The sequence below is a fragment of the Medicago sativa genome, chromosome 4 (genome assembly GCF_051527215.1).
Source record: "Medicago sativa cultivar Bolivia chromosome 4, Bolivia_mono, whole genome shotgun sequence".
NCBI lineage: Eukaryota > Viridiplantae > Streptophyta > Magnoliopsida > Fabales > Fabaceae > Medicago > Medicago sativa.
Genome location: NC_140752.1, coordinates 93295312 through 93322271, shown reverse-complemented (window position 1 = coordinate 93322271; position 26960 = coordinate 93295312). Strand labels below are relative to the sequence as shown.

General features: G+C 33.9%; 3 protein-coding genes across 6 annotated transcripts; 2 read left to right on the top strand and 1 right to left on the bottom strand.

Moving 5' to 3' along the window:
• Positions 1 to 467: 467 nt before the first annotated feature.
• On the top strand, positions 468 to 11546 carry LOC146933919 (protein CHROMATIN REMODELING 24-like). 4 transcript variants are annotated; one of them, XM_085705714.1, is made up of 26 exons: positions 468 to 720; positions 823 to 912; positions 1028 to 1123; positions 1243 to 1335; positions 1487 to 1549; positions 1666 to 1758; positions 1838 to 2490; positions 2576 to 2706; positions 2810 to 2864; positions 3166 to 3294; positions 4626 to 4733; positions 4850 to 4905; positions 4975 to 5065; positions 6171 to 6308; positions 6395 to 6472; positions 6600 to 6806; positions 6891 to 6962; positions 7349 to 7429; positions 7511 to 7629; positions 9282 to 9393; positions 9465 to 9533; positions 9633 to 9727; positions 10009 to 10143; positions 10593 to 10661; positions 10759 to 10891; positions 11161 to 11546. In XM_085705714.1, exons 1-26 carry the CDS (start codon positions 501 to 503, stop codon positions 11311 to 11313), a joined length of 3339 nt encoding a protein of 1112 aa, XP_085561840.1. In that variant the 5' UTR covers positions 468 to 500; the 3' UTR covers positions 11314 to 11546. The 4 variants fall into 4 exon arrangements, with proteins under 4 accessions (XP_085561840.1, XP_085561839.1, XP_085561842.1 ...); XM_085705713.1 differs by having other exon boundaries at positions 1457 to 1549; XM_085705716.1 differs by lacking the exon at positions 1243 to 1335.
• Positions 11547 to 16058: 4512 nt separating this feature from the next.
• LOC146933918 (protein CHROMATIN REMODELING 24-like) lies at positions 16059 to 18670 on the top strand. Its single transcript, XM_085705726.1, has 4 exons — positions 16059 to 16778; positions 16881 to 17167; positions 18017 to 18147; positions 18282 to 18670. The coding sequence occupies exons 1-4, from the start codon at positions 16679 to 16681 to the stop codon at positions 18379 to 18381; spliced, it is 618 nt and encodes a 205-aa protein (XP_085561852.1). The 5' UTR covers positions 16059 to 16678; the 3' UTR covers positions 18382 to 18670.
• Positions 18671 to 20480: 1810 nt separating this feature from the next.
• Positions 20481 to 25472, bottom strand: LOC146933917 (S-adenosyl-L-methionine-dependent methyltransferases superfamily protein). Its single transcript, XM_085705725.1, has 9 exons — positions 25120 to 25472; positions 23370 to 24470; positions 23138 to 23287; positions 22438 to 22708; positions 22130 to 22240; positions 21870 to 22044; positions 21492 to 21764; positions 21204 to 21398; positions 20481 to 21094 (listed from the first exon to the last, which is right to left on the bottom strand). Exons 2-9 carry the CDS (start codon positions 24423 to 24425, stop codon positions 20845 to 20847), a joined length of 2481 nt encoding a protein of 826 aa, XP_085561851.1. The 5' UTR covers positions 24426 to 24470; positions 25120 to 25472; the 3' UTR covers positions 20481 to 20844.
• Between the last annotated feature and the right edge of the window lie 1488 nt (positions 25473 to 26960).

The window sequence follows — 26960 nt, the reverse complement described above, 5'->3', positions numbered from 1 at the left end:
GTTTTGTTTCTTTAGCTTTGTAAAAAGAAAAATAATACTAAACCTAACAAAAAAAATGGAAAGGATATTCCGGCGAAAGACTAAAGATGTTGCCAATATTTTCTTTTTAAAAAGAATCATTCAATAATATACAAGTTGAACCTCTAACTAAAATAAATTTTAAGTGATTTTTTTTTTGAAAGGAGCCAAAAATATTAAATTTTTGAGGTTTTTTTTTGTGAAGGAATAAAATTTTTGAGGTTAATTAACCGGTTTTTATTTTTTACTATTTTATTTTGAAAATGTAAACTTAAATTAAAAAATCCTGGTGAAAATGAGCCGTTGAATTTGATGTAACTCGAGAAGCAGAAGCGATAACATGCCCCGATTTGAGCCCTCAACTTGAATGGAAAATTCAAATTAGCGAACAAAGCGGGAATCTAAGCACTCGTAATAATATATACGTTGAGAAATCCCAATTTCATTTCATTTCATTTTCAAACAAAACACAACGTTCTTCAATGGCGGCGAATAAGAGCGTCAAAAAACCCCAAAGCCTCAACGATAGTCACTATCGCTTTCTTCAAGATCTCTCTGCTCCTCCTAAACCCTCTTCCAAATCCATTGATGATGAATACGATACTCCGATTCAACCTCGAAACCTTGTCTATCAAGACGTTGATGATGATGATGATACTATTCCTCAGTTTTCTGCTATCACTGACTTCGATTCTCCAATCGGTACTATTTCCATTCTATTCTGTTATCTCATTTTTGTTATTTGAATCTCAATCGCATTTTTTTTTAATTTCTGAGTTGCATACTTTCTTAATTGATTATTAGGTCAAAATTCTCCTGAAAATCTTCAACCAGATAAAGTAGAAGAAGCTCCTCTTCCTAAGGTTCCACTGTTTTTCGAAGATTCTTCTCTTCGTAAGTGTTTTCTTCTCTAATTATTGTGTTTGTATCATTCTAATTATTACCGTTGTTATTGTTTATATTTTTATTGCCTTTCATTACTCAGTTACATATGTTTATCTATTATTAGGTAAACAAAAATCTCCTGAGAATCGCCAACAGCTTAATGTAGAAGAATCTCCTCTTCCTCGCGAGGTTCAACAGGATTTGGATAACTGTTCTCTTAGTAAGTATTTTCTTCAATTGAATTGATTGATTTCATTATCGTCGCATGGATTGTTTATTGTATAGATCTTGTTTGCATTTCATTTCAATCCTCAGTTACTTACGCTAATGGATTATTAGGTCAAAATTCTAATGAGAATCACCAACCAGTTATGGTTCAAAAAGCTCCTCTTCCTAACGAGGTTCTAGAGGATATTGAAAATTACTCTTCTAGTAAGTGTTTTTTTCTTTGCTTCACTTTAATTGAGAACATGATGATTGCATTACTCATTCATAAAAAATATGCATTCCATTTCATTTCAATCCTCAATAACATAAGTTGATATATTATTAGGTCAAAATCATGTGGAAAATTACCAACCAGTTGAGGTAGAAGAAGCTCCACTCCCATTTGAGGTTCCTCGGGGTTCGGATAATTGTTCTCGTGGTAAGTGTTTTCTTTCCTGCTTTACTTGAATCAATTGCATGATCATCACATTAATCATTTATCAAATATATAGATTTCATTTCAAACCTTGGTTACATAAGTTGATATATTATTAGGTCAAAATTATTCGAAGATTCGCCAACCAGTTAAGGCAGAAGAAGCTCTTGTTCCAAAGGAGGTTCCACGGACTTTGGATGTGTGTTCTCTTAGTAAGTGTTTACTTCTCTGCTTCACCTGGATTGATTGATTTCGCGATCATCACATTAATTGTTTTTGGAATATTTATAGAAGAGGAAAAGAAGACTAAGGTTAAGGTGCAAGGGCGGCGCCGTCTTTGCAAGGCTGCAGATAAAGAGGCAAGCAAAAGTGTGGCAGATGACGAGCCTACGTTTGATGGTGATCTTGTGGATTTTGATTCGCCTATTCCGGTGCAGAAAAATGTGATTGAGATTGAGGAGAGTAGGGGTAGGAATGATATTAGGGATATTTTGAATGAGCTTAGCTCCAAGTTTGATGAGCTATCGGTTGAGAAGACAAAGCCGAAGACGGTGACAAGGCCGAAGACAGTGACAAAGCCTGTTGAGTGTTTTGTGGGAGGGAAAGAAATTTTTGAAGATGAGGGTTTGGAGTTTGGGAGTGCTGGATCTTCATTTTCACCAAAACAAGATCCCCATGACATCTCATCAAAGGATACTAAGAATGATAGTGGTGGTCTTGAGTATGAATCAGATGATTCAGTTCAGGTGTTGGATCACTTTGAGCCTGAGAATGATGGTTCTATAACATTGAATGACCCAAGATCTACATATAAGTTGCAGCCTAAGATTGCAAAAATGTTGTATCCACATCAGCGGGAAGGATTGAAGTGGCTCTGGTCATTGCATGTTCGGGGTAAAGGTGGAATCTTGGGAGATGATATGGGTTTGGGAAAAACAATGCAGGTAAGGAAATGAAATGAGAAGATATTACAACTTCTAGTTTGCAATAGTTAGTTTGTGATTTACCAATGCTGGTTTTTTCTTGCAGATTTGTGGCTTTCTAGCTGGACTGTTTCATTCCCGTTTGATTAGAAGGGTATTGGTTGTGGCCCCCAAAACACTATTGCCACATTGGATCAAAGAATTATCAGTTGTTGGCCTATCTGAGAAGACGAAAGAGTGCGGCTGCCTGACTTTATTTATCACAATAGTTTATTTAAAATGTTTATTTAAAACTTTTCTTCTTTAATAACAACAATTGCCAATTTATGCTGTTCTGCAGATATTTTGGAGCTTGTGCAAAACTCAGAGAGTATGAACTTCAGTACATACTTCAGGTACTTAATCTTTCTTGTTTTGCCCTTTTGGTTCAATGTATCTAGGAAGTAAGTTTATACTCATGCCTTGTAGCAACCAGGATAATAAACATCTCTCATATTCTACGTGGACTTATAATCGAGCTTGAGAATGTGAAGGGATCCTATTTTGTGTGCGTCAATTTATTTCAGAAAATATATATTTAAAATTGGTTCGCTGGTTCATATTTAACTGATTGCTGAAAAATTGGGGTTAGGTGCTTGTATTTGATTACTTCATTTCTATCAATATTAAACTACGTTTTTTCTTGTCTCACTTTAGGACAAAGGTGTTCTTCTCACCACATATGATATTGTCCGCAACAATACCAAGTCCTTAAAGGGGCATAGATATTTTGATGATGAGGACAATGAAGATGGCCCTACATGGGATTACATGATACTTGATGAGGTAAGAATGGGTTTGTTTTATGTAAAACCTATCTGATCTAATGTCGGTTTGTCTACACACTTCATATTTTGTTCAGTAGTTTTTGTATCATGTAGCTCTCAGATCCTATAGGAAATAGATAACTTTGGAAAAATTGGAAGTGTGTACAGTTGGTTGAATACTTGGAGAAAAAAGATTCATTTGGGAAAAATTTGATTAATTTTTTTCTTCCCTTTAAGAACTTCAAGATCTGTCAGTATTGTGAGACAAACCGAATCTTGCTTTTGAATGAAAAATTGAGTCTGAAAACTTATATTGCGCATTTTTCCTTTTTTTTTTTTTTACAACTTCTATGCTTTATTTGGGAATTGGGAACAATTAATATTGTTGGCTTGATTTTCCTTTGGACCGAACTTTAAACCTTACACATTTACAAAGGAGGCATATAAAGCCTCATAATAACAGGAAAGGTGTTCATTGAATTTGCATGTAAAATTATTTATTATTTTATATTAGAAACCTCTGTTGTCAATAGCGGTCTAACGCGGCGCGATCGTGGCGCGGCTGAAAACAGCCTAGCGCGTCAGAACGCGACCGAGTCGTGCGTTAGGCAAAAGCGGAACAAAAGCGGGTCAACGCGGGCAAAAAGCGGGTCAATGCGGGCAAAAAGCGGGTCAACGCGGGCAAAAAGCGGGGCAACAAAAAAATCTCATCAGAAACCACAAAATCTCATCTTTGTTCTCGGTTAATCATCCTTTTTTTTACAGTCAAAATGAAGAAGAAAGGGAAGAAGTGAAAGATTGATTAGAGATCTAGGAATTAATATGATCAAAGATGAAGTCTAAATGTGAATGCAAAATAAAATTTTCTCATCTATATTAATACTAAATATATTTTTTTCATACTTTTTTAGTCCTTAATTAATAATATAATATTTAGTTTTAGTGTCCGCGTCATGTAAAAGCACCTGCGTCGCGCCCGCTTACCGCGCCGCGTCAATTTTTGGGGTGGCCGCGCCGCGCCGCGTTTCCGCTTTGACAACTATGTTAGAAACCACACAAGAATTTAGAAGTATGTCAGTTAAAAAGCAAGATGTGTTACCTATAATTTATGCTGTTCAAGGACAGTGTGAACTTTGACAATCACTGGCTTCGTAGAAACCCACCTTACAGGTTTTTTAACTGCATGCATATTTGATGAGTGAGGATAGTTGTGGGACAACTCAAGATTATTTCATCATGTCAATCATATAAATGTGCTTAAATTTAAATTGCATAATATTGAACATAAATTCTTATGTTGAAACCTAAAGTCATGGTTTTTTATTTGGTTCAAAATGTTCTTAACTTTAGGGGCATCTTATAAAGAACCCAAGCACTCAGAGAGCTAAAAGTTTGCTCGAGATACCCAGCGCTCATCGCATTATCATTAGCGGCACGCCACTGCAAAATAATCTCAAGGTATTTTGATGAAAACTGTCTTGTTTTATTTATAATCACCCATCCGTGCATCTTATACCGTGGGGCATATTGTTTTGAAATTCAGATTATGCAATTTTCTTTGATTCCTGTAACAGGAATTGTGGGCACTGTTCAATTTCTGCTGCCCCGACTTGCTTGGTGACAAAAAATGGTAATAGTAATTTTCATGCAATATTTATTTAGCTAAGGTTCTCGTGACTTAGAAATTATAATTTCTCAGGTTCAAAGATAAATATGAAACACCTATACTTAGAGGAAATGATAAAAATGCTTCAGCCAGAGAGAAATGTATTGGTTCGTCTGTAGCAAAGGTAATCATTTATGCTTTGAAATCTAATATATGCTTGAACTATGGCTTTCGATGGCATAAGAGTACACTCAAGACTGGGTTGATGTTGAATCTTTTAGGAGTTTATTTTGATAACTCTTTTGAGGAAGGTATCTTTTGGAAAGCAAATGATGCTCTTACATTGGTTATAACTTAAAGAACAGTTTTTAGTTGATAATCAACTAACCCTTGACTATAAACCTTCACAGAAAACCTTTGAAATGTTTGAATTGAATAAGAGATAAAATTGGTATGTAACATACAAAGAGACTGGTCATAGACTGGTCATATTTATATACAAGAGAGTATCTCTCCAAAAAGAAGGAATTCTGAAATGATGATACTATTCCAAGAAACGAGAATAATAACGAGAGAGAGAATGACTGATAAATTACAATAAACAAGTGCCTGTGTAGTATAGATAGTGGATGCGCACCTAATACTATCTCTTATGTGCTGGTTGCTCCATAACTACACTTATAATATTCGATACACAATTCTTCAAGTTGGTGTGAAAGTATCATCTTCCCTTATCTTATGTGCTGGTTGCTCCATAACTACACTTAAAATATTCGATACACAATTCTTCAAGTTGGTGTGAAAGTATCATCTTCCCTTATTTGAGTAATATTATTATGTCAGCTATCATTCTATTTCAATTGAGTATAAACAATTACTTGACTGAACATTTTGAACACTATCAGAATTTTTTGGTTTTATAGAAAGAAAACTAGGATATGAAGACTTTGAATTATGATTATGGTTTGACATGATTGATAATCTCATATTACAAAAAAGATGAACCACTAACCCTAATTTACACTAACAGATGACTCCAAATCTTGATTAAATAGGGAATCTAATCATAAAACTAATTTTAAAAAATAATCTAGGATTAATTTAAGATATTATAAGAAACAAATCCTGTGAGACACTGATAATATCAAGATATTATAAAATATTTCCACATCTCCCAACAACTACAATGAATCCCATAATTTCTAGTGTTCTGTAATACTTTGACCATCAATCAATTATTTAGAAATATAACTTTGACTTGAGCATTACAATTCCTCCTTTCTCAACAGGAGCTAAGGGATCATATTCAGCCTTACTTTTTGAGACGTTTAAAGAGTGAGGTTTTCAATCAAGATACGGAAAAAACAACTGCAAAACTTTCTCAGAAACGAGAAATCATTGTGTGGCTTAGATTGACCAATGTTCAGGTTAGATATGCAATTTTTGTTGTTTTTGCATTTTATCTTTTGTGATAACACTTGTTATGTTGACTTTTTATTTCTATTTGGTGTAGCGGCATCTTTATGAAGCATTTTTGAAGAGTGAGATTGTTCTCTCAGCATTTGATGGTTCACCACTGGCTGCCCTTACGGTAATTTTTATTATGTTATTTGCATTCTATTTCTTTCTTTCTTGGCTGTGTTCTTGTAATATTCTCTTTCTTTCTGGCTATGGCTCGCTTTTCTAAATTATATTTTGAAAATCTTTAAATGGGTCAGATTTTGAAGAAAATATGTGATCATCCGCTTCTGTTGACTAAGCGGGCTGCGGAGGATGTATTGGATGGGTTGGAATCAATGCTAAAGCCAGAGGAGGTTAATGTTGCGGAAAAATTAGCGATGCATATAGCAGATGTTGCAGAAACAGATAAGTTTGAAGACAAGCATGATGTATCATGCAAAATAGTTTTCATCATGTCATTATTGGTAAGTGCTGATGTCATGTGCATGCAATTAATGGTCATAGTTTACATGTTTGCTTAAAATTATAGTCAATGTCATCTGCTGTAGGATAATTTGATCCCTGAAGGGCATAGGGTGCTTATCTTTTCTCAGACTCGCAAGATGCTTAATTTAATTCAGGTCAGTTTCGAATTAACCTCTTTCATTTATATTTTAAAATTACAATTATTTTGCCTGCACTTTGCATGCTGTCCCACTCATGTATGTTAGGGATTTGTTGTAGTTGGGTTTGGATGTGCATAGGTAGTGATTCCATAACGTTAACTGTGTCATTTTGTCTGCATGCAGTCAACCACTCAATCATTTGCTCAACTATTTCTTGTATGTTGGTAAATTATTGTGGTTGGACTTGGATGTGCATATGTAGTGATTATTACATAAACTTTTAACAACTTTAGTTCATTTGCAAGATGCTACTGGATTTTTCCCTTGTTATTCCTTGCACCATTTTATTGCTGTGTTTCAGTATGAGAGAATCTTCTAAGGTTTCTGTTAATTTATTATAGGAATGCATAACATCTCAAGGTTATGACTTTTTACGAATTGATGGCACAACAAAATCCTGTGACCGAATAAAAATTGTTGATGTAAGTATTTTGCATATTCAGTAATGGTTTTAAATCCTCCAATTGTCATTTTTCCTCGTCTAACTGTTAATTTGATTTCAGGATTTCCAAGATGGTGTTGGAGCTCCAATATTTCTGTTGACATCTCAGGTTGGTGGTTTAGGACTGACACTTACAAGAGCAGATCGTGTGATTGTTGTTGATCCTGCTTGGAACCCTAGGTACTTCTTGAAATATTCCTTTACTTTGGTTTTAAATTAGATATAGATTGCGAGCTATTTACGATTTTATTTAGTCAAGAACTCTTTGTTCTTTAACAACAAATGTTAGTATTACTTTTGGATGAAAATCAAACTTTAAACCTCCTCAGTACTCCACTCCTCCACCCCAACTACCAAACTAACCTTTTATCCCCTCTATACATTCAATAACTATCATTTGAACGGCATCGACGATCTGGGTGGTTGATTGTTGCTAAATTAAAAAAAAAAAAACTTTTGCTTTGGTATTTTCCTAATGTAGTTAGTTGAGCGGATCGTTTTTAACTTTTCACGTACGGTGATTTGAGAGTATATTTTACATGTAATCCTTTATGAAATGGGATTTGTTTTCTTGCATCCTGAGTAGTAATTGAAAAAATAAAATCATTTTGCCCCTCGAGAGTGAAAGTGGTTGGAATACTAAGTATACCCAACTTCCTCTTTTTATTTTTTTATTTGGTTTCTTTCTGCCCATATCTTCAGCGAAATTTCTTAATTGTTATCAGTGGCTTTTGTGTCTTAAAATTTTGCCATACGTACCGCTTGGTAATATTTTGTATTTTATTATTCTTAGGGCAATTACACCAACCTCCCCCAATTTCTTAAATAACACAACCCCCTCTAGTTTTTAAGAACACACTAACCTCCCTTATTTGTTATCAAATTGACAAATATCTCCCCTTCCACCTTAAAACCTTTTGATGTCCGTTAACTCCTCCACTATCACTCACACAACTACATTGCTTCATCTTCCACTTTTGCACTGCAAGTTCCAGTCTTCTACTTTTTAAGGTTGGGTAGCTCATTGCAGGCATGAATCTTAATTTTAAATTAATTAATTTTATAGATTTCAAACATTTTCAATTTCTGCCATTCGAATACGGGTTTCAATTTTTTTTAGCTAAAAACAACAACAACAATAATAATAATATTCAAACGAAAATCTATCAAAAGCACAAGAAATGTCAAGCTGGAAGGTAATACAGCGTGCAAAACTGTCGGCGCGTCGGTGCACAAAAAGCAATCAACAGAAAAATGCACAAAAAAGAATTAGACCAGTTTTCCAAAATTCAATTTTGGCTACATTCAATCCCTTGTTTTGTATATTCTTAACTTTTGAAGTGGATTTTAGTTTTCTGTAACTTTTCAAATTCACACCAGCCCTGAAATTTGGCTTTCTTATTCAATTTTGTCTGGTTTAGAGGTTTAGAAACGATGGGATGGGATGGAGTATTTTGGAAGGAACAGATACAAAATACAACCTTTTTTTATTTCTTTATTTAATGGAAATTTGATTGAGTTAAATTGAGGAGAGGTTAATGTTTACTTAAAAACTAGAAGGGGGTGTTTGTGTTGCTTAATTAAATCTCAGGGGAGGTTTATGTAATTTGCCCTTATTCTTAATATTGATCTTCTTGGTCTATTTTCAGATCAGAATTGATTGAAAGTGTACTGTGCATTATTCTAGAAGCTTTTTTTTTACTGTTTATTGCTCATAAGTCATATCTATTGTGTTGCTGTCTTTTACTTTCTAAATTCCAATAACATCCCTTCCTCTAGATATTAATTCGGTTATGTAGCATATAAAGTGCCATTATTTTCTATTTTAACAGTACTGATAATCAAAGTGTTGACCGAGCATATCGTATTGGTCAAAAGAAAGATGTTATTGTGTATAGACTGATGACATCTGGAACTGTTGAAGAAAAGATCTACAGGAAGCAGGTAATTTTATCCGTTTCAAATATTTTGAACATCAATTGACCTTTTTGACACTAAAATTTCTTGATGTTTAGGTATATAAAGGAGGATTATTCAAAACAGTTTCTGAACAGAAAGAACAAACTCGGTACTTTTCCCAGAAGGTACAAGTTTGTTGAGAAGTACTATCTGTTGTTCAGATATACATTTGTCGTAATTGCAATTTGTTTTACCAATCTCTATCTGCCATTCTTTGCTTGCAGGATCTCAAGGAGCTTCTCAGCCTCCCAAAAGACGGATTTGATGTGTCTGTTACCCAACAACAATTGGATCAGACACATGATTCTCAACATATAGTGTAACGAGTCCAGAACTTTGAAATATCTTTTTAATCTTATACTTTATCTTTTAATTGAAAACTTGGCACATGCTTTTGTGTTTCTTTCTTGACTATTGGTGATATGCATCAATTGTTGCTTTGCATTATTTTGGTCATTTAATAAAAAACTTTCACACTTTGCTCTTCATATCTATCTCTCACAATTGAAATTTGAAATTTTAGAAATACGGTTAATTAGCTCATTGTGCTCGATCTGCTAATTTTTATCTTAATGAAGAGTTTTTTTGTTGTTTTTTTAGGGATGCCTCTTTCCACGCACATTTAGAGTTCCTGAAAAGTCAAGGCATAGCAGGAATTAGTCACCACAGTTTACTGTTTTCAAAGACAGAGCCAGTTCAGGAGGCTCCTGCGTATGAAGTAGAAAATAACCACTGGTAATTTGTGGCAGTTATGTGATTTGTTAGTTGCCTTGTGTCGTTTTTGTTTTGCGCAAAATGTGTTGCTGGCATTTTCATATAGCATTTAACGTCACTAACTGAACAAACGGAAATATTGCATAGAGATAGATTGCCACCCCCATAATTACTCAAACGATTGCCTCAAGCCACTCCACTCCCCTCTACTACTTTCACTTTCTATTCATGACCCTGTTCATGACGCCAGCACCTATGTCTCCAATCTCTTTCCGTTACATGCAATGACTTGCATAGCAAACTCCACCACTCTCTTGCTCATTTTTTCCGCCACCTACCCCTTTTCCTCACCTCAGTTGGAGGCCCATGATGTGGCCCATCAGATTATTGTTTAAATGTTTGCAATTAATGTTTTTCTGTTAGCCAATTGTTTTATGAAACCTAAGGCTGCGTTGATTCAATGTTTGCAGGAAACCTAATCCTAATGCTAGATATACTGGAACTTCATCATCATCTTCACATGAGCAAGTTGTTGATGGGTAACGAAGCCACCATTGCACAATATTTTTTTTTTGAAGCTAAATGATGTTTTTGTTTTTGATTTGTATTTTTTTTTCCAATTTTGTTTTATACCAGAGCTGCGTTTGCTTTTAATCCCAAGGATGTTAATGTACGCAAAAAAGAATCTTCTCCGAGCAGTGTTGGTAAATTGACCGAGTTAGAAATCAAGGACAGAATTGATCGGCTCTCCCTAATGCTCTCAAATACGGTATGCTTTTTCTTCTGAATGTTGCTCTTTAGATATTATCATTCTCTGGTCAATGATAAAGCAGTTCCACTTTTAGAATATATTTTGGCAGACAAGGATTAAATCATGACAAAAGCAGGAACTTGTTGGTTATCACCCAAAAATACTTCTTTTAAGAACCAACTACTAAAAATATAATAGTTCAGTCTGTTTCATTCCTACCGTATTGGCTTGTACTGTAATCAAAATGCAATAAACTGATTTTAGCATCTCCATTTAAACCTGTGTAGGTGATGATTTCTAAATTACCTGACAATGGAGAGAAACTAAAGAAACGGATTGCTGAGCTGAATCGAGCACTTACTAAACTGAAGATGGAACAAACAAACATAGTTGATTTGGATGATATTACTGGTGAATTTGAAAGGGTGTTGAATGTATAGCTTATTTCTTTAATTTTAGGAAATAAGGTTAATAGAATTATTTCCTCGGTTGTGGTAGAATATGATTTCATCAACTTGCTTGTTGAAGATTTTGTGAATTCAAACTATGGCATTGTCCATCCTGAAAATGGTTGTCATGAAACTATTTTCAACTCATTGATTGAATCTTTTGCCACCCAGGACTGAAAAACAAAAGGATCGTTGAATTGAATAGGAAACTACAATTACACTAAGCACTGCGAGTACATCCATATTTAAACTTAGAGCCGGTTTGAATGTTCAATCTTGAGATTAATTTCCATGCATGTTAAACAATATTACACATGTAACTAATCAAATCCTGTCAAAAAAATGTAACTAATCAAATCAGACTATAGCGTCACTTTTATGGGTTAATTTCTAAAATATTTGCTTAAATTTGTGCTTGACTTGATTTAATTGAATGTATGTGAAAAAAGGTAATCTTTGCATTTTTTAAAAATTTAACTAAATATACTTTTTATTGAATATTTGTCTCCTTCTGTTTCTTGTAATAGTCACACCATTCTCACAATGTCAAAGCAGTACAAATTAAAAACTCTTTTCACGCAATATGTATTGTCCCGTTTATGAAAAAATTGTCCACGATAAGCACATTAACAAAGTCAAGAAGAGCAAAAGAGAAAAACACAACAAGTTGAATCCGCCGAGACCTTGATTCAAGCCCAAGTTTAAGGAAATTGGATAAATTATGGATGATGATGATGATGATGGGCAGCAGGTTTAAGAGAAAGAAAGAAGAAGAATTTTGTTTCTTGGAATGGAGGTGAAGCTTGCTATTAGGCATGGCAATGGGGCGGGGTGGGGACGAGTTTTACCTTCCCCGTCCCCATATCCGATTCTCATATACTTACCCGGTACCCTACCCATACCCAACGGGGATGAGAAATTGAATCCCATCCCCGTACCCGACGGGTTCGGGTATCCCCGCCCCATCCCCATCCCCGCATTGAATAATTGTTTTTAATAAAAAATAGAAGTTTTTTTCATTCCCAAGAGCAACGTTGTAATACATTATCCAACAATACACTCATTTTAACATTTGTTAGATGGAATGATTTAGTTGATACTTTAAATATCAATGATAGTTTTTATTAACACGACAATTATCAAACAAAATAACATGACATATCAACATAAATTAATTTTTTACATTTGGGACGGGTTTGGGTATGGGTTCGGGGTGGATACCTATATACCCGTTACCCGTCCCATACCCATGTTTTGAAATCGGGGAAAACCCATACCCATACCCAAACCCAGTCAAAACGGGGAAAACCCGTCAGATTGGGTTTGGTTTGGGCGGGTAACCGCGTGTATGGGTTTTGTTGCCATGCCTACTTGCTATATATAGACTTTTCACAATTTCCGGTTCTAACTAGGGGTGGACAGATTGGGCCGACCCGGCCGGCCCGTGAGCAGAAAAAGGAAAACGGGCGGGGCAAACCGTGTTTATCGGGTCGTCGGGTTTGTATGTTCGGTTTGTACTGGGTAACTATGGTCGAGTTCGGATGGCATAATACAATCTGCTTTATTACTCGTAACATGTGTGCTGTCAGCTAGTAAATGTCTACTCTCTAGTCCCATCCATTCCAATGAAAACGTGTACATTGAGACCACAACAAACAATGACTCATGATTATTTTAATTTATTTTACTTCACTTTCCAAAGTAATTTTTGCTCTTTTCCACACAACAACTTCACATAGTTTTTGCTCTTTTCCACACAACAACTCCTCTTACTTTTCTCTCTCTCTCACGAGCCATCTTCTTCTTCTCTTCTCTATACAATCATCTTCTTTCTTTCTTTTTTGTTTTTGTTTTGTTTACATTGAAATCTTCTTGTTTGTTAAACCCATATAATTCAATAGAGCTACAACCTCTTTGTTGTTCTTGTTCCATTTCAATAGAAAGTTTTTCCTCCACCTCTTCATCTGAAGTTTTTCTGCACGGAATCTGTTTTTTTTTGTTTGAAGATTATGTTTTCAATGATACAGACCTGAGCTTTTTATTTGTTTGTATACACATCATTCTTCTCTTTTATGTCATTCTCATCTCTAGTTAGGTTTGGTTTTAAGATTTTGCTGGTGTTTGTTCTCATCTCTCTTTCTTTTTTGAGTTTTTTTATCAGATTTGTTTAATCCACAACCGACAGTGGCCGGCCGACCACCCGCTAAAACCGTCAGACCGCCAACCGCCGAAACCGTAGCTTCACTTGGACGGTAACGGACTGCTATTTTGACACCGACGGTTTGAACGGTTCCAAGTTTTGAGCCCGAAACCCACCCGGAACCGTCCGCTGTCCACCCCTTCTAACCTAAATATGTTCAGTAAATTAATAGGTTTAAGACATAGGTTCACACATGGACTTCTAGGTTCTATCACTATGGACTAGAAATTTCAGTAACAACTAATACTGAACTACGTGTCTAAAATGTATATAAACTTAATCGATCGTCGCAATGTTTGTAAATACACCACCCCTTTTATAAACTTAATTGATCGTCGCAGTATTTACAAGTACAAGTTTTGATAGAAAGATTTTAAACATGGATATAAATTATTATCATATTTGTAATATTTACACCAAAATATATAAAAAAGTTACACATTCATTTAAACTAATTTTATCATTTTAAACTATTTAACAAATTCTTCCTATCTAATTTAACTTCTCCCTTTAAACTATTTTATTTAAATTATTAATCAAAAAATTAATAAAATCTTATTAAAATTGAAACAATATTTATTTTTTTGAAAGAAGAAACAATATTTATTCAACACAATAAAATCCTTTTTGACCTTATCTAAAAAAATATTATGTGTTAACATAATATGTTTTGAGTAAATAGGCAATTTCCCCCCCGAAATTGCAAGGTTTCGAAATTTTCATTAGTATTTTTTCCTGGAATTTTTGTGTATTTATTAACCGGGAACTTTTTGTGTATTTATAAACCGAGAATAAGGGAAAAAATACACTGAAAAAACCTAAGCTCGACATATATACTAATCAAAATTTTGGAATTTCGAAAAATACATTTTTTCCAGAATTTCGAAATTTCGACATATATACTAATCAGAATATTTTTTATTTTCCAGAATTTTTTAATTATTTTTCATTTTATTAGATTATTTTATTTTTTTAATCATTTTTTATTTTTATTAATTTTTTCAGAATTTTTAAATTTTTTCAGATTTTTTTTTAATTTTTCCAGAATTTTTAAATTTTTTCAGATTTTTTTATTTTTATTAATTTTTCCAGATTTTTTTATTTTTTTCCTTTTTTTTTCATTTTTATTAATTTTTCAATTTTCCAGAATTTTTTAATATTTTTTTATTGATTTTTCATTTTTCCCGAATTTTTTCAATTTTTTTTAATTTTTCAAGTTCAAGGGCCATTTTGCACATAAGTGTAAAATTTCAGGGGGGTAATTGATCATAACCGTAAACAGTTAACAGAAAAATTGACGGAGGGGGTAAATTGATTAAAGAACAGAAAAATTGACGGAGGGGGTAAATTGATTAAAGTTATGCAATTTCAGGGGGGTAATTGATGTTTCGTTAACTACAGGGGGTATTTGACAAACCTTACAATTTCGGGGGAGAAATTGCCTATTTACCCAATATGTTTTTCTCACAAGTTTATCAGTTTATCATTTTTTTTTTTTAGTGGTTGGGGTTTGAACCCCAGACCTTGCATATTTTATGCATTGTCCCAACCAACCGAGCTAAGCTCACAACGACAGTTTATCATTTGTTTAAATAGTTTTTACCATTTTATTGTTTTTGTCGATAAAAGCAGAAACACATCAACATTGACGCGTATTTAATATTAGTAAAAAGAGCAAGTTTTACAAAGGCATAAACTTAAATAAAAATTATTCGGGCACATATAGATGATAAAATTTAAAAGAAAAATAATATTAAATAATATGATTAAATTATTTCTCTTTTAATTTTTATCATTTATGTGTCCATTTATCCGCCATTGTTACCAACAAAAATTGAGTCTTCTACTAAATGTATGTTATTTGAACTATCATTTGCATGATTTATAAAGAAAAGTAGGTATTCACAAAAAATCCAAAGCAATAGAGAGAAACTAAAAGAGAAATGATATTTGTACAACTATTTTATAACAACTTTTATGCCAACTTTCTATCTTATACCCACATTTATTTCTATTTTTTTTCTTTATATTGTTTTAGTTTTCGTGTCAATTCATACTTTTCTTTGTAAAAATATAATTTGTCCATTAGGTTGTCAAACAAATAGACGTTCAAATACGATTTAAACTAAAAACATTACTCCCTCCGTCCCGGAATATCTGACCGTCCCAAAATAACTTAGTCATTTCAATTTTCAATACAGCTTTCATCATTCCCAATACAATATAACACTAAATAATACTAATTTTATCATTTCCAAAACAATATATTCCATTTTCCCCTTTATTTATACATTTTTCTTAATCTGTGTGAAATGAGTCAATGGCTCAGATAAATTGGGACGGAGGGAGTATGTGAGAATAAAAGAAAAAGTTGTCAGAAAAATTATCATATAATCAAATGAGTTGTGATATTTGAACAACCATTTGATACAACTTCTTTTTTTTCTCTTTTCATTGGTTAAAAACAATGGATAGACTAAAAGGAAGAGAGAGAATAAGAGGATAATGTGAGTTTGAGAAAGGAAGTTATCAAAAAGTTATCACAAAGTGGTTGTACAGATATAATTTCTTTTTCTATTACCAATACCATCATGACTCCATCTCATTGGGACTGTGCCTGAGTTTGGGTAGCTGCAGACATTGTCAAATTGGTGTCTTGTCGAGGAAAAAATGATCGCTTTTGTCCTTTTCCAAGCATTGCATTTCATTTCAACGTGGGCCATCATACCTTTTTCTCACTCACCTCTGTGACCCTGTCCAATCTTCTTTCCTAGACAGCTGCTTGATTTGGTGAAGACGCTGTTCCAATTTAGTACGTTAGAAAGAAACGAAACCCATTAAGACTAAGACAAGGCCTTTTAGTCTCATTTTAACGTTTCAATTCACTCTCTTGTTTCCAATTTCGAGGGAAGAGATCTAAATCAGTAATCTATAATCGGTTTAGTTTAATTAAGGGGTATTTTAGTCTCTAAATATAACGATACATTTTATCAAAAATAGATAAATAAAATATGACGGTACGGATTTAAATGGAAAATACAAAATACAAATTTAGCAAACAAAGCGGGAAGGTATGGATTAAGAAGAAGTGATAGGTGTATAATAAGAACTAGAAGGCAAAGTTTGAGGGAGAAGTCTCAACTAGCTAGCATTAATATGAGACTGAGTTTGAAAATCCCGTTTCTGTTTGGTAAACAACATTTGAAAGTGAAATCTATAACTCATTATCGCAGCTTCCTCCAACATTTCTCACATGGTACTATTACTATGCTATTGCTCCTCTTCTCTTTCCTTACTCTCATCATTTGTATTATTACATTATCATACCATTAATCATTTCTTGAACAATAACTTTTAGAGGATGAAATGAAGACGAAGGTGAAGGTGCAATGGCACCGTCGATACTGCTCGTCAAGAGATACTAAGAAGAATGAGTATGAATCAAATGATTCGGATCTGGTGTTGGATCACTTTAAAACTGAGAATGATGATTCTATCACAAAGTCCACGTATAAGTTGGAGGGAAAAATTGCAAAAATGTTGATTCCACATCAGAGGGAAGGATTGAAGTGGCTCTGGTCATTACATTGTCAGGGTAAAGGTGGAATCCTCGCAGATGACATGGGATTGGGAAAAACAATGCAGGTACGTAAGGAGAATATTATATGAAATTCAATGACAAATTAAATTTAGGATTTTTAGTATAAGAGATCCATGACTAATTGTGTAGATCTTTTTTTTACAAGGGCTAAATAGTTGTGTATATTATTATGGTAAACTGAAGTTTGGTTGAACATCGATATCTCATAGACAAAACTTGTTCAAAATTTAATTTAATTTTTAAATAGATTAATACAAAATTTGACATATCATTGAATAATTGATTTTTTTTTAATGGCAATATATATATATATATATATATATATATATATATATATATATATATATATATATATATAAAGAAACGAAGATCACAAACTGTACAAGATACACCAATAAAGTCGCCAAGCGACACACCTACACAAAGATAGAACCACGAACCCCACAACCGGGGCCGAAGGCACACCCAAGGGCCCCTAAAAGGAGCAAAACAACAGGAAAAGAGAAAACAAAAGAAAGCCCCCAATGCCGGTCATTGAATAATTGAATGATGACTAACTTTAAAGATGATATCATTGTGTTCACCATTAGTTATCTATGATAACCGAAATATAATCACACACATTTAAGAAAAATGACTAACTTATACCAAAAATACAGGAGACTTAAATAAATAGAGTGTTAATTTTCCATAAAAAGTGAGAATAATATAAGATATATCAAAATATATTAGTAAAACAGTTATATATCCCAAACATACCATTTATTATGATAGGTAATAGGCTTAAATACAATTTTAGTCCCTTTAATTTACTAAGTCCATAATTACTACCCCTCAATTTTTTCCTATTTACTAAGTCCATAATTACCACCAATGCTGGTTTTTTCTTGCAGATTTGTTGCTTTCTAGCTGGACTGTTTGATTCACATTTAATTAGAAGGGTGTTGATTGTGGTCCCAAAAACACTATTGCCGCATTGGATCAAAGAGTTATCCCTTGTTGGTCTATCTGATATCACTAAACAGTGGGGCTACCTGATTTTATTCATCACATAATTTATTTAAAATGCTAAATTGAAGTGTTTTTTTCTCTAAGATTTTTAGTTTTTTTTTTTTTTTAACCAAATCCTTAAGCAATTTCCAATTTGCTATTCTGCAGATACATTGGACCGTGTACTGAAGCCAGAGAAAATGAACTTAAATGTATACTTGAGGTACTTTATCTTTCTTGTTTTTTCCTTGTAGCAGTGCAGGCATGATTAACAAAGATCTCTCATTTCTTTTCTATTAAATGTAGGGATTAAGTTGAATTTATGATTTCCTTAAACTGGGTTTCTATTTGTCTCAAAATTAACTTTTAGTCCTCATATTTCTTAACTTGGTTTTTGGTCCTTATTTTACAATTTGTGAGATTTCTTTGTCCCCTTTCATTTTTTTGATGTTGCATCATCATTAATGACGTGTTAGTGATGTGACACAGCTAACTTGGATACAAATGAATTCAAATTTAGGTCATTTTTGGAACAAAGGTGTGAAAAATTAGGTCAATAGGGGTGCTAAATTGGCCTAAATTTAAATAAAATGCTGATGTGGATTCATTTTTATCCAAGTCAGCTGTGTCAACCCACTTCCACTTCATTAATGCAACATCATAGAAAATGGAGGGGATAAAAGAAATCTTATAAGTCGCGAAATGGGGACCCAAAACTTGATTTTAGAAATGAGGGAACAAAAAGTTAATTTTGACAAAAATAAGGGGACTAAAAGTGTATTTAATCCAATTTAGAAATATTAGAGAGAAATTTGATAGAGAAAACAAATACAACAACAAATACGTGTGTGTTTGGTTCAGCTTTGAATATAATTGATTCTGACAGAATTGATTCTGACAGAATTGATTCTGAGAGAATTGATTTATGTTTGGATACAATTATGTAGAATTGATTAAACAAACAGAATGTTGTTTGGATGATTTTGATCAAAATTGCTTTTGAATGTATAATTACTAAAATAGACATAGCTAAAGGAGAATTGATAAAGAAGGAGAATTGATAAAGGGCAATAAAGGAAAATAATAGGTTGTAATAATAAAATATAAAATTTATTGGAGAATTGATTCTAGAAAAGCTAGAAGCTAGGATTTGTAGCTTCATAGAGAATTGCTTTTGGAGGATAAAAGCAATTCTGAAAAGCCAAACCAAACATGTTGAAATATTGTAGAATTGCTTTTGGAATTGTACAGAATTGCTTTTGGCTTTGCAAAAGCCAATCCAAACGGACCTTGCCTGTTTGGTTCAGCTTCTGCCCAGCCAAAATCAATTCTCTACAGTGCCAAAAGCAATTCTAGCCAAAAACAACGTGTTTGGTTTGGCTTTTCAGAATTGCTTTTATCCTCCAAAAGCAATTCTCCATGAAGCTACAAATCCTAGCTTCTAGCTTTTCTAGAATCAATTATAAACAGTAAATATTATATTTTATTATTACAACCTATTATTTTCTTTTATTGCCCTTTATCAATTCTCCTTCTTTATCAATTCTCCTTTAGCTATGTCTATTTTAGTAATTATACATTCAAAAGCAATTCTACATAATTGTATCCCAACATAAATCAGTTTGTTTAATCAATTCTACATAATTGTATCCAAACATAAATCAATTCTCTCAGAATCAATTCTGTCAGAATCAATTCTATCAGAATCAATTATATTCAAAGCTGAACCAAACACACACTAAGTTACTGTAGCATCGCAAAAAAGGCCTCAGCGGCTCTTCACTTCTTTTTTCGGAAATAGTAAAAGCAAATAAACGAATCCGATGCTTTTTTTCAAATAATTTTTTTACAAGACACCTAGTATAGTACTCCCTCCGGTCACTATTATAAGCAAAAGTTCAATTTTTAAATTCATTCAATAAACGATGTATGTAGTCCATATATAGACCATATACATCATTTATTGAATGAACCTAAAAAGTCAATTTTTGCTTATAATAGTGACCGGAGGGAGTACTCCCTCCGTCCCATATTATAAGCAAAAAAAAAAAAAAATCACACTTGTTAAGAAAACTAAAACATAGTAGTTTGTAACATGTTTTTTTGTGTTATCTTTGAAATAAGTTTTATAGGAAGATGTAAAAACAATTTTCATTGGTAGTTGATTATAGAGAAAATAAAAAAGAGAGCAAATTGAATGCACTTTGCATTTAATTTTCCTTTGTAAAAGATAATTTTTTGAAAAAACATAATTAAATATGATAAAAGTTGGTCTTTTTTGCTTATAATTTGGGACAAAGAAAATGAGTTTTTTTTGCTTATAATTTAGGACGGAGGGAGTAACTAGTAAGCAATTAACAACCAGTATTTGATATTTGAAGCAATAATATATTGTTCTTGTCTAAATATTCAATTACAAAACTAATACCAAATTTTGGTAGTCAAGAATAAACTATTTCCAGAACCTCAACTATCAATCATCCAAAGCCTCTAAAATTCCAAGAATGTGATCAGAATTCCTTAACTACGGCACCATGTTACAAAAAAAGAAACAAGCTTCCATACAGTGGTGATCAATATAAATTACCAAAGAAAAAAAATAAAAAATAAATGACTAACTTAATGATACATAACGAATAATGGAGGAGACAGACAGAATTTTGAGCAAATAAAACCCTAAAATCACCTAACTCTTGTTGGCATCTCATGCGTGCTTAAGCAATAGCATACTCTACTGTCTCGAATTCGGTATGCTGCCAATAGCATACTCTACTGTCTCCAATTCTGTAGGCCGCCACATGGACTTCTGGACACATAAAATGCCCTGCAAATCTTTAGTGTAAGTCATACGAACCTCCCACTGCATAGATGTCACCAAGCTCTCCAGCTCCTTAATGGTCTCAGCAGTGTCTCGGACAATAAGCTTTCCCTCAGGCCTGAGAATCCTATCAACCTCGGCAACTACAGCTTCAAACTTGCACCTGTGCCACAAACAACGTTTCAAAATGAGATAAACGAACAGTTTTTTTTCCTTCTGAAAAACCAAGTTTTTGCTGGTAAATGTATGAGAAACAAAATAGACATTAGCACCTTTTCTTAAGCTTTGAAAACAGATGATCTGCATGAAGTAGATCATAGGACCTGGGATATGTGCTAAATGATTCACACCAATCATGATATATGCCAAACAGACCACGTTCATAAATAATTGGAAGTGTGTCCGGTGAGTCTACCGGAACGACATTCATTACCCAAATTTTCAAATCCTTCAAAGCTGCTGCAAACCTGGATCCAAAAAACAGAAGGTGTCAAACACAGGGAAGTAATGGCATGTCAATTAAATTCAGAGTAACATTGGAAACAACATTTTTTGCTCACCCTCCATAAACTGATCTCATGTCCATGACATTGCGCACATTGGACCACTGAATGCCAATCCCATTTAGATAAGACTTGGACACTACACGTTTCCAGTGTTCATGATCAGCAGTAAAATCTTCAGGAGCAGGTTTTCCATAAACTCCAACTTCAGAATTTGATAACCAGTAAGGTGATTTGCTCAGTCTTTCTGGCCACTCCCCTGGCCATTGTGACCCACGTTCTGTCGAACTAACTGGCGCTTTGTGCATGCAACTTTGCAATGGAATGTTCCTGCGATGAATGAGGAATATCAATGATTAACTCAACCAAAAACGCCTTTTTCTGTTTTTATTTTTAATTTAAAACATTCTAATCGCTCAGTAAAGGAAAAAATACCAGGCGGCATTAGGATCATCATAGTCTTGACATATAGAAGGCTCATTCTTGGAACGTTTCTCATAACACTCATTAGAAGTTGGCTTCTTGTATACAGCTATACCAACTTTATTAAGTTTATCCCTGCTGATAGACACCACTTCCCAACACATTGCTTTTGTTAGAGCCTTCATTTCTGTAGACGGGGTCATAAATGTCAGACTTAATATACCAAAATTGAAACGCTTAATAGTAGCAAACAATAGTGTACTATCATTTACCGTTCCATATTTCTACATCTTCGGGCAGCTTCTGATAAATAGGAGTAGCAGACCATACAAAGAAACCACCAGGTCGCAATACTCTATTCAACTCCAAGAGAAGTTTGCCACCTACATGTGCACAAATAGTGAACTTCCAAAATTATAAAAGCCAGTTTATTTACATGGATTATATCTAATCTAAATGCCAAAATGATGCTGGTGAAATGCTAAATTTTGCCGCATAAAAATTTCAAGCTTGTATGACCAAAATTTCATCTAACCACATTCACTGCTGTAAAAGTTAGGTTATTGACATATTGAAATACCTTCTATATGCCACGGAACTCTACAGCGTGCACAATGAATGGCATCAAATACTCTAGCAGGGAAGGGAAGCCTCTTTGTGCCCATCACAGCAGATATAGCAGGAATTCCCCTTTCAAGTGCAAATTGTACCTGAGCTTCATGTTCATCTTTTGGTGCAAATGACATTGCAAGTACATCTCTTTCAAAGAGAAAGCCACCAAAGCTGGCAACGCCGCATCCAACATCCAATATCACACGTGTTTGTTTGCCCCAGGCAATATCAGGTACAGACTACATCATCAAAGTTTGTTCTCAGCAAGATCAAGAAAACATATTACATGTCTGCAATTCTGCCTAGCAATTCTAGGATGAAAACGTAAAAATTTCACAAGAATTTTCCCTTAGATTGTATAACTAGATGGAATATTTTTTCCTAAACATTGGCCATAAAAATCTTCAAACAAGTAATTAGGTCCAAATATTATGTTTCCATTTTGAATTATATCTTCCAAAATTGAATTTTAATTAGAACTAGGTGAACTGATAAAAAGATATAAAGAGATGTCTAATGAGTAATTAGATGAGAAATTTGCTCTAGTGGAGATCTAACAGAGCATTATTTGTTATCGAAACTGACAGTACATGTATTATGGATTTAATTATGGAACATTAGAACAAACACATACGGTCAACATTGACAGTGAAACAAAATATATTTACCTGTTGTATGGTGTCAATGTAATGAAGCGCACCATGTTTGAATTGGGTTCCACCACCAGGAAAAGTAAGGTACTCGCCTGTAACTTTCACCCAATTCTGGTGCCCCTTGTATTCAGCAAGCTTAGTGTGTGGAACGTTGGAATACCATATCTGAAAGAGAACATTTTTTTTTTAATTAATCAAATGTTATACCAATAATGAAAATTGACAAAGCATCCTGATTTATTTGTACCTTCTCTCTGCTTTTGGGCCATTCGATTGGGCGTTTATATCCTTCAGGAAGAGCGACAAGGCAGGTAGGAGGATCTTCAGGACATTGCCTTTCTCTGTGTTCATAGTGTTTAGTAGTTTTAAGGTTCCGAATCGCCTTCAAGTTGTCAAGGCATGGAATGTAGTCAGGGCCGGCAGTGACATTGCAGAGTTTCCAATTGAACCCGGTAGATTGCTTGGAGGATTTTTGAGACTCGGTTTCAGACTTTGACTCTGCTGCCTGAGTTGAAAAAGATCCAGTTTGAGTTGTAGTTTCATTCAGAAGCTCTGACTGGCCCCCAGAAGGGAGTAGCTCATTAGAACCCTGGTTTTTGGTATTTTCATCTGTTTTCTTCTCATTAGACCTTTCATCGGACTCTTGGTTACCACTTTGATCTGCCTTTTCTTCTGTCTTACTATCTGTTGTTTCACTCGACTCATCCTTTTTATTTTCACTTGCATCTGAACCAGATTTATTATCGTTTGAATCCGATTTTTTCTCGCTCTCATCAGAATCGGACTTCTTCTCACTCTCATCAGAATCGGACTTCTTGTTGTCCTCATCAGAACCAGATTTGTTATTGCTCTCATCAGAACCAGATTTGTTATTGCTCTCATCCGAATCAGATGTCTTCTTGTTCTGATTTGGATCAGTATATGTCATCTTGGTATCTTCAGGAGACTTATCTTCAGGCTTTTCATCCGATTTCTCTTCCTGCTTTCCGGGCATAACAGGGTTGTTTTCGGACGGCTTAGCATTGTTATCCTCCTTGGTAGCTTCCTCGGGCAGATCTCCCTTCTTATCTTCAAACTTCTGAGGATTGCTATTAGTGGTGTCAGTTGCCTGATTCTTCACCTCGCTCTGTCCTTTCACCTCATTTTTATTCGACTCATCTACATTTTGCACCGGAACTACAGACGATGTCATCATCCATAGCCCAACCAAGCATAGAGCAACAAACACAACAATCGTCACCGTTGAGCAGTAACTCGACGGAGATCGTTTATTGTCTATTCTACTATATCTCGCTTGTGCCATGTTGTCACTTATCAAAAGGTGGAATTCTTTGCAGATAGTTTAGACCTGTTCGGGAATACAAACAACGGTTAAATACCATCCACAATGTTGAAAATCGAATGCAGAATACTGAAGAATCTTTGGATGATCAATAACAGCTTCCAATCATATAAAATTTGTGATTCACCATATATATAACTAGGTTTTTGAGTTCTTTAATTTTCCTTAATTCATGGCATTGCCAAATCATGATATCATTCAAGAAACACATATTATCTATGAAGCATAGACACAAACATGATAGTAATGTGAGAAAATGATGTAATTCAATTTAATCACATGTGTCAGTATCGTGTGAGTATCATGTCTGACACCGAACACGCTTCAATCAAAAGTGTAGGTGCTACATAACATATATCACTAATGGATTGGACGCATTATTAAGGAGAAGTAGCAGATCTAATAGATTGATGGAATACGTGTGAGCTAGTAAATCAAAACAACAAGATAAAAAATGAATGAATAAAATTTTGCACATGAAATGAAATAGCAGAAGAAAATACAAGTTAAGCGATCAATCAAGAAACGGTCACGTAGATGCATAGAATAAAACGTGGAAAGGAAAAGTGAAATGAATAAAAGGAAAAGCGCGTGAAGCGAGAAGTGGATAAATGTGTGAAGGTACGAGAATAGAAAGAAATCGATAACACATTACCTATTATGAAAGAAGCAGATCTGAGAGAGAATAGTTATCTCTGCATTGTGGTGTTGTAACGCATGAGGAACGAACGAAGAAAGAAAAAGGATGAGAAATGAAATCTTGAATTGGGATGGTGAAAGGAAGAAGAGTTATATATACGAAAGATGATGATTTTGGTGGGGTAAAGTTGATAGGGAATAATAATAATAATATTAAAATATTGAAAATTGAATGTGATGGGAATGGGGCAATGGGTTAAGGGAAAAGGATGAAGAAGGATAGAGTTGGATTGAGTGAAGAAACAGAGACCAAAGAAAGGAACGAAAAAAACAGAGACTAGGAGAGAGTGACGGCCGCATAGAATCCGTGAAACACCATGTGGGGGGTCGCTAAATAAAGACCTAAACTGCATTAATTTCGCTTCCCTTTTTTCTTATTAAGACCTTCAAAATATCTGTGAACTTAAATTAACAAAGTATTCATTTTCTCTTATTTTCTTTTTTCCTTATTGTTTATAGATCATTTTTATAAAATAATTGATGAAATTAAAATGATGGTTTTATTTTTATAATAAAATAAAAATAATCATGCTATTATATTATTTTTTAAATCAATCTTAAAACAAAAAATGTATACAAGATGACATGTGAAAATATGTTTTTTCTCATAAAAAGGGGATAGGGTGCAACACAAAAAAGAAAATATTTAATACCGTATATAGGAGGAGTGATATAAAATGCTATTGCTTAACTTTGAAAAATAACTATGCAACAATAGTTTTTTTTACCACTTTTGGTAACACTACCAAAAGTAGTAAAAAAAAATTAGGTTTTTATGCATGTGGTTATGAGTTTAATTAAGATTAAAGAATTCATCTTGTGTGTCTCAGAGATTTTTCAACGGATATTATTCACCGTTATATGGCGGTAAAAACTTCATATCAATATCATATTTAAAAAATTGAAAAATCATGTTCATTTTATTAAGTCAACTTTTGTTTAACTTTTTTTTTACAAAACTTTTGTTTAACTTTTTTTTAAGGGTGGCATTTTACCATGGGAAGGTACAATCCCTTCCCACCATGGGAAGGTTTTTTTTAACCACTAGATTGAAAGGAAACATTGATATTACTATAGGCTGTCAACACCATATATTTTTTCTCATTGTCATCAACCTCCCAATGTCATTCACTCTCAGCTTTCTGCTTCCATTCCTTCTATAGGAGACAAATAATAATAATAGCATCTATACGGCCTATTTCTGTTTGGTTTGGAGTAAGTGGAAAGGGACAGATTGCAAGCTTTCTAAAAAATTCAATAGAAGAAGCCGGAGAAGATGACCGGAAAGTCACCGGCGGTGGCTCTCCGACGATGTGTCCAAGCCCATAATGAAAGAAGTGGTTCAATAGAGAGAACTTGCGATGAGGATCACAGATATTTGTGTGCTTTTTTAGCGTAAAAACAAAGCTGAATGGTTCAGATCCATGGTAGTATGCTGCTACTATGCTGCTTAATAAGAAGTGGTTCAATTGATTAATTTTTTTTGTTCATGATTATGTTGCTCTTTGCTAGAATTGTTGTTGCTGCTGCTGCTGCAGCTATAAAATTTCTGTGATCATCAATTTCAAATTGTTGAGGAATTTTGGGGTTGCAATAAAGTTTGGTTTTTTGGAATCAAATGGCCGCCGTGGCGGCTTGCCGGCGGTGGTTTAACTGGATTTGCTAGCTATGGAATTGGAGCTTCCAAATGTATTCCAGTAAGACGAGAGGTAGAAGACAGTGAGCAGAAAAATATAGTATAGACAGCCTATAGTAATATCAATGTTCCCTTTCAATCTAGTGGTTAAAAAAAACCTT

Coding starts and splice junctions, on each gene's coding strand:
- LOC146933918 (XM_085705726.1), top strand. CDS start 16,679: ATGAGACTGAGTTTGAAAATCCCGTTTCTGTTTGGTAAACAACATTTG. Junction 16,779..16,880: donor CCTCCAACATTTCTCACATG/GTACTATTACTA, acceptor AATAACTTTTAG/AGGATGAAATGAAGACGAAG. Junction 17,168..18,016: donor GATTGGGAAAAACAATGCAG/GTACGTAAGGAG, acceptor TTTTTCTTGCAG/ATTTGTTGCTTTCTAGCTGG.
- LOC146933919 (XM_085705713.1), top strand. CDS start 501: ATGGCGGCGAATAAGAGCGTCAAAAAACCCCAAAGCCTCAACGATAGT. Junction 1,550..1,665: donor TTCGGATAATTGTTCTCGTG/GTAAGTGTTTTC, acceptor ATATATTATTAG/GTCAAAATTATTCGAAGATT. Junction 7,630..9,281: donor GATCCTGCTTGGAACCCTAG/GTACTTCTTGAA, acceptor CTATTTTAACAG/TACTGATAATCAAAGTGTTG.
- LOC146933917 (XM_085705725.1), bottom strand. CDS start 24,425: ATGGCACAAGCGAGATATAGTAGAATAGACAATAAACGATCTCCGTCG. Junction 22,241..22,437: donor AGTTCCGTGGCATATAGAAG/GTATTTCAATAT, acceptor GTGCACATGTAG/GTGGCAAACTTCTCTTGGAG. Junction 21,399..21,491: donor ATGAGATCAGTTTATGGAGG/GTGAGCAAAAAA, acceptor TTTTGGATCCAG/GTTTGCAGCAGCTTTGAAGG.